Source organism: Primulina huaijiensis, unplaced genomic scaffold (assembly GCF_012295235.1).
Source record: "Primulina huaijiensis isolate GDHJ02 unplaced genomic scaffold, ASM1229523v2 scaffold43357, whole genome shotgun sequence".
In the NCBI taxonomy this organism is placed as follows: domain Eukaryota; kingdom Viridiplantae; phylum Streptophyta; class Magnoliopsida; order Lamiales; family Gesneriaceae; genus Primulina; species Primulina huaijiensis.
In genome coordinates, this window is record NW_027360492.1 from 1 (window position 1) to 6,979 (window position 6,979).

The window sequence follows — 6,979 nt, forward strand, 5'->3', positions numbered from 1 at the left end:
GGAAGTGGAGTATCCAACTTTATTGATCAGGCAAGCACTTTCAGCCGAGCCAGCACTCTTTTAATGGCCTTTTATGTCATCATATGTCATACTCAGTGATTTTTTGGGTTTCACAAGATTTTACCATTAAGCTATAAACTCTAAGTTCAAAGAATTTCAAATGGTCTTGCGATATTCAAGCCTGCAAGGGTTAGCATCTAAAGGTAAAGGTGATGGAATAGGAGTCTTCGATGTCCTGGGATGAAGCATATCCCAAGTATTGGGTTAATGTTCAAAGTGTCAACACGTAGAATTTTGAGAACATAACATAGTATTCAAAATTCAAGGAAAAAACAAGAAAAGAAACTGAGATGTAAAAGGCAAAAGGTAGGCAAAACAAAAAAGATCACATTGATGGCCCTTGATTCAATTAAAAAATCCTAATACCGAAATCAAGATATAATAAAGATAAAGTTCACAAGTAAAGTAGCAAAAAGAATCAGCGCTTATTCTTAGTTTTTGAATAAGAAAGTCACAGCTATTAATGCTTACGAAGGTGAAAAAACACTTAACCTTGGTGAGATCAGTTTATCGAAATTAATCATCGGAAGATTGGATTTTACTTTTCTCCAATTGTTACTACTTGGGTGTGGCGTTTAGAATAGTAATTAAATGATTCCCGAATTGAGGCCTTCCAAACTCCGCAGTTGAAATTTTGTTGATCTACCTCAATGCGTATCCAATGTCTTGAAGTTATGTGACTTAAACCATAGATTTATAACAGTATTTCTAGTCTTGCGACTTTTTCTATAGGGATATAGCAAAATATCCGCCACTGATGAAGACAAGCAAGCTCAGCAACTCACTGAAATATATAACGAAAGCACACCTTGGGTGAATGGCTTTTAACCTGCTTAATCAGTTAATTTTATTGTGATTCCTTACTCTCTAGAAAATGAATATTATGTCCGTATAGGTACGACATTCAAACTGGTGTACAAGATCCTTACGAAGACTGTGTAGCAACAATGAGGTTGTATATATGTGAAGATGAGATCACAGGTTCATAAAATGGAAGGCTACCCCCTAGCTTCAGACCCGCAGAATCGAAACAATTTTGCATCGTCAAGGCAGAACGAGCTTGAGAGAATGACCCCAGAAAAGATGTTGGAAATCTCAAGATCTGATTATTACTGCTGGTGCAAGGACTCCGAATAAAAAAGAAAAGAAAGAAATAAATCAAATTCAATCCAAAGGCTAAGACAATCTAAAGGAGGAAGATTCTCTAAATTATAATGAAAGTCAAGTCACATTACAATATGCTTATGTGAACTTATTACACATTTCAAATTATATTAAAGGAGTGTGTTGTCATATCATAAGATAACATAATGCAATCATTTGACAACAAAATAAATTTCCTGTCAACAAACTGCGCTCTCCAGTTCTTGCTGTGTACTAGACTCAAAGGGTTTCCCAGTGAATCATTTTGCGTTCCCCTTTTTCAAGTTTATAATTGACTTATATTCCAATTCTTCCTAGTTACTCACACATCCAAAAAAAATTACAAATGAAGCATGAAAGCCAACAGAGGAATACGCTGGTCATTGTTTATCTATGTAGTCATAAACCACTCAGTTCTGATACAAATATGCTTTCGCTTCCAAATATTAATTAGCTTATAATTACATGCTTATCTTTATTTCGAAAAATATTCAACAATTAAGTTCATAGGAACACAATATATTTTACTTTTTTCCCCTAAAATTTTAGGTTCAAGCAACTCAATACACATTGAATCTACTTCCAGCCCAATTGGCCAGTCGATGACTCTAAAAACTGCGATCCCACGATATTTCTCGAAATAAATTCAATACATTACTCACAAAATTTACTGAATCATTGAGACAAAGTACCGGCATTGCTCAATAAAAAGGAAGTTCAAGTCTTTTCAGAGGATCCTTGAATCGATAGCCCAAATATGTGATCTATCCAGCAATCTTGTAGCTGGGATTTACAAGATTTTCCAGGCCAGCCACAACTTGCATGGATTCTATTACATCTCCAACCTTTACATCCGCCAAAATATCCTCGTTCTCTGTTACATACCCAAACACCGCATAGCGACCATCCAGTATGTTGGCGTTGCTAGGAGTTAGCTCACTCTCTTTCAACAGCCAAAATACCTGGCTTGAAGCTGAATTGTTCTCGAATTCCTGTTGTCGAAACAAAGCATGGAATGACTTGGGGAAGTTTTAATACTATTAAGTATTAACCCGAGATAAAAGACTGGATACACTACATCTGCCTCCTTGAAAAAAATTCTGTTTGGTGTAGGTTTTTCCTTAAAAAAAGTGAACCTTTTCACCCCCGCCCCCGCCCAAAATTAAATTGAATCATCTCATTTGTTCACCACCTCTCTCTCGACTGGATTTTTGGGTACATTGCTGATGGATCACAAGTCACAACTTACCTCTCGAGCCATGGCCATAGTTCCAAATGCATTAAACGGAAGCTTTGTTTGGGCCTTGTATAGACCAAGTTCCTGTCCAAGAACGGCAGCACTTATATTTCTTACCGGAGAAGCATGGAATTTGTGGGGACTCTGTGAAAAACAAACTTACTTCCAGAGTCTCACCATAGAATGGAGCCTTTTCTCCCTTCACCATAATTTCGAGAGGAATTGTGCGGGTCTTTCCGGTACTGGGATCAACAAAACCCTCTGCGGGACCATCAGGATCTCCCGTTTGGACTACAAAGCCATCAGCTATAAAAGAAACATAAATATCACATCGAGCATCACAAAAACAATGTATATGATGGCATAGAATAACTGAAAATTTACTTTCTTGACCCATTTTTACCTCTCTGAATCTCCATGCCGTCGTAGAAATGCCTCTCAACCAAATCCACCATGTTTCCAGCAGTTACGGGGGCGTTATAACCATCCAAAACAATACGGAATACACATTCATTCATGTTAGGATTGTTCTTCAACTTGACCTTCATATTGACAGTAGCCCTCCCCTTCAGTAGCGGCATATCTTTATATTCGTCAGGCACTTCATAAGGAAAGCCATCCACCATATCCTCTTCGACACTGCAGAAACCCAATGCCCCAGGAAGATCTCAGCTGCAGTCAATGACAAGGATTTAAATAAGAATAGCTTATTTTAGGAAACTTCTTGTTTGCAACTTCTTCCCGTTTTCTAGACCTAAGGGGAACATTTGGAAATCAAGAAGGTTCGGGTTATCAGCAGTTTTCTAACAAGAAATCCCATCACAAAAGATTTCCTTAAAAGGCACAGCACCGGCAAAAAATTTCCTGTACAAAGCTGTATGAACTCAGATTCAACCTATGTGATATAAAACTAGAGCATTTTGACTATCTGCGTCACTTATCTTACATGGATGGAAAAAGGGTCAACATGAAACTTGAACGTGAGATGATGGGTACGACATGAACTCCATAACCAAGCAGGATTCCAAAATAGCCAACATGTTAGGTATATTTAACTTATCCACGACATGAAACAGGATAAGAAACAATTGAGTTTAAGATCTAACAGGTCTCTTATTTAAATTATTCCGAGCATTATGACAGAACTATAGCATTCCCTATAAACCTATAGGTTAGGAGTCGGTTCATGTTCGAATGGATGAGCAACAAAGATTTCATGTCTCACCCTCCAACATAGTTAAGCAACTCCTTCTGCTTAGGTGCAACAGCATCACGATTCCTGTCCTGCACAATTTTTAAAAGCTCCTCGAATCCTGTTTCCAGCTTGTTGAGCAATTCAACCCCATCGTCAACCTTTGATTTTGCGAGACCTTGGACAATCAAGGTTCTACCTTGCTTCAAATTCCTAGATGCCTGCCTGACATTCTACACAGCTCCAAGCAAATGCTAAAAGTCAACTTTATTATAAACTGTGAAAATTGTAAGAACACCCCTCTATAAAAACAAATTCTTAATTTCATAACAGAACAAATAACAAATAAGATCATAGCAACAATTGAGGTTTCTCACTCTTTCCACAGAATCAAGGGCCTTGACACCTGCAATCTTCAAACTTTCAGTAATATCTTCAAGTGGCTTCTGAACCTCCCGAATCGCCTTATTATCAATAGGCAATGCATACCTCAACAACGCTCCCGGGTCCTTAATTGGCGGCCCCGAAATCAGAACCGAAACATCTGGCAATGCTGGAAAAATAGCTTTGGCACTAGCCATTTCTGGCCATCCCAATGCATGAGCACCGGTAATCAACCCAACTGCAAGTGCCACGGAAATGGCACATTTTTTTATTGCATAAAACCCATCTCTCTACAAAACATAAATCATATAAAACCCCATATTAAACGTCAAATTTCTGGCGAAATCTACACACGCCAGTATCATCGTTCACAATTCATCACCCACAAGAAATCTATGAAACAAGAAAAATCTTGAAACATGTATGTATACGAGCTGTAAGGAGAAAACATTCTTGAAATAGGATGAAATGGACGAGAGCTTGCCTGTTCAGCTGCAGGGAGAAACGAACTCGGCTTTTGAGAAGAAAAAAGAGGTTTACACCGCCGGGTCGAAGAATCACTTAAAGATGAATCCTTGCCACACTTAGGTGGAACCTTATGGGCAAAAAACTTCGTGGTGGCTGTTAAATGTGAAAACGGACAACGGTGGAATGAAATCATAGCTGCCATTGGTGAAAGTACTTAGTTCCAACTTTAGCAAAAGATTAGAAAAAACATAGGGATCTTGAATAAATGAATGAAGACAGGCTGTGAGAAAACGATTGAAGAGAAAAAGGATAAGGTTCAGAAAAATACGGGGAAGGAAACGAATATCCAAGCCACAGCGGGCGCGGCGCAGAATCGAACGCCGTCTTGGTCAACCTCACACTCCAGATAAGATGATGAACTGTGTTGTGGTCCTTGGACTATTGGGTCTGGAGTTTGGACCGGGCTTCATTTCTAAAAGAGGCATCGATCCAGGTAAAGCCCAAAATCAAATAATAGTCAAAGCCAAGATTTCCTTTGTACTTGAGCAAATCGTTCAAGCTAAATAATTGATTGTTCAATATGAAACCCAAATAGCTCAATACAGGCGTGGGTGATAATTTTGAAAAAAAAAAAAAGGAGATAGCATTGCAATAACTTATCAAGCCGGACAACACTCGTACAAAATATTTATTAAAGAATTATTTTGTTGCTATAAATTTGTTTTGGTTATTTTTTTTATTGATATTTTATGATTCAATTTACTTTCTTATCTTATTAAAAAACATAGTTTTTTTTTTATTTCTTCAATAGTATTGGTTTTGTAAACTCGATTGTTTTTTCTAATGATTATTTCGAGTTGATGCATCACATAAGTGAACACACTTGTGTATAATTATCTATGTGTTACTTTTAATTAAAATTATTTATTTGTGTGTGATATTATTATATTGCATATTATCACAAGACATTACAACATTCTAAATCACTCTTATATCTTATACATACAATCCTTTATTATTATGTTAAACAAAATACTCTCTAACATGAATTTATTTATCAAAAATACACTTATTTGTCAAGCATTTATTTATGTTTTAAGTCCTTTTAAAACATACATCGTAAATTTGTTTTAATAACTTATACAAAAATGGTATAATGTTGCTATCATGTATTTTTCAATTAGATACTAGCGGACGTATACATGCGTTATGTATATAACACAATAAATTAATATTATATATTGAAGACACTCGCGGTTAAAGAAAATTAAATAGAAAAAAAAATATGATTTGGAAAGCATAGCCAAAAAGATGCATGCATGTCATGTCCCAATCGGAATTTTAAAGTTTTCCACTTTCTATAAGGAAGACATGGACTTCAATTAATAATTGATTCTTGCAACAATCAAAGGCAAATGTTTTTCTGCAAAAATTGTACAATCATTAGGAATTGTACGTCGAACAAATAAAAGTTTAAGGAGAAGACAAAGTTAATAAATTCAGCCAATATATTAATTTATCATGGATGAAAATCAAAAGAATTGTAACTAAACAATATAGATGTAAGCAGAATCTGAAAACTGAAAAGAACAGGGGGAAGAGAACGAAGGAACATGAATTTATTTTTAGTCATATGAAATAAAAAAAATATTTTATATCAAAATAATATCTATATTATAGCTAGGAAAAAAAACACAATATTAATAATTTTATCCATGATATTGTCCTAAGATTTTCAATTTAAGTCAATCCTCAGTCCACTCAACACTGTGTGGTAGACAAAGTTTACTTAACCAACAATTGCTTCGAGCATCTGCAGCGTCGCTTGGAAGCCACAAGCAACACAAAGGAGCTGAGGACATGGCGAGAAGCGGAGGAGCAAGGAACCCCAGAAGTTTCTGCTACCGGGAAGTACTGCCGTTCACGGCGATAGTGGTCATGGAGTGCACCAACGTCGGCCTCAACACACTCTACAAGCTCGCCACCCGCAGTGGTATGAGCCGCCATGTCTTTGTGGTCTACGCCTACGCCGTCGCAGCTCTAGTTCTCCTCCCGTCGTCGTTCTTATCGAGTCGGTCAGATGTGCTTAATATATATCTCTCTTTTGACTTGGCTAATACGATTTCTTATAATTTGATCGCGTAAACTGAATTTTGAATGACAAAATTGCCGCGAATCGCGTAGATCACGAGCTCTGCCACCGTTGAATTTCTCCATACTGCTCAAGATCGTTCTCCTCGGAGTCATCGGGTGTGCAAAATTATATTATTCACGGAAATTATCTGACAATTTAACCAAATAATCCTTTATAGAGTACTTTTTTTTTTCGGTGAATGCAGGTATACTTCGCAGATCATGGAATACACCGGAATCAATTACAGTTCTCCCACGCGTGCTTTGGCAATGAGCAACTTGGTCCCGGCCTTTACTTTTGTGCTTGCATTTATTTTCAGGTTTTGTCGCGCTTCCGCTTCCTTTTTCAGCTTTCTTTTTTT

The 6,979-nt window shown here is 37.0% G+C and overlaps 2 protein-coding genes across 2 annotated transcripts; one reads left to right on the forward strand and one right to left on the reverse strand.

The window, feature by feature from the left end:
- Window positions 1-1,811: 1,811 nt before the first annotated feature.
- LOC140970124 (peptidyl-prolyl cis-trans isomerase CYP38, chloroplastic-like) lies at window positions 1,812-4,860 on the reverse strand. The gene is made up of 7 exons (XM_073431715.1): window positions 4,501-4,860; window positions 4,010-4,306; window positions 3,666-3,865; window positions 2,844-3,079; window positions 2,604-2,746; window positions 2,453-2,524; window positions 1,812-2,195 (listed from the first exon to the last, which is right to left on the reverse strand). The coding sequence occupies exons 1-7, from the start codon at window positions 4,684-4,686 to the stop codon at window positions 1,968-1,970; spliced, it is 1,362 nt and encodes a 453-aa protein (XP_073287816.1). The 5' UTR covers window positions 4,687-4,860; the 3' UTR covers window positions 1,812-1,967.
- Window positions 4,861-6,227: 1,367 nt separating this feature from the next.
- Window positions 6,228-6,974, forward strand: LOC140970125 (WAT1-related protein At3g28050-like; the record flags this gene model as incomplete). Its single annotated transcript, XM_073431716.1, has 3 exons — window positions 6,228-6,559; window positions 6,669-6,734; window positions 6,824-6,974. Coding segments are annotated over exons 1-3 (432 nt in total), but the record flags the coding sequence as incomplete, so codon positions are not given.
- Window positions 6,975-6,979: the final 5 nt, after the last annotated feature.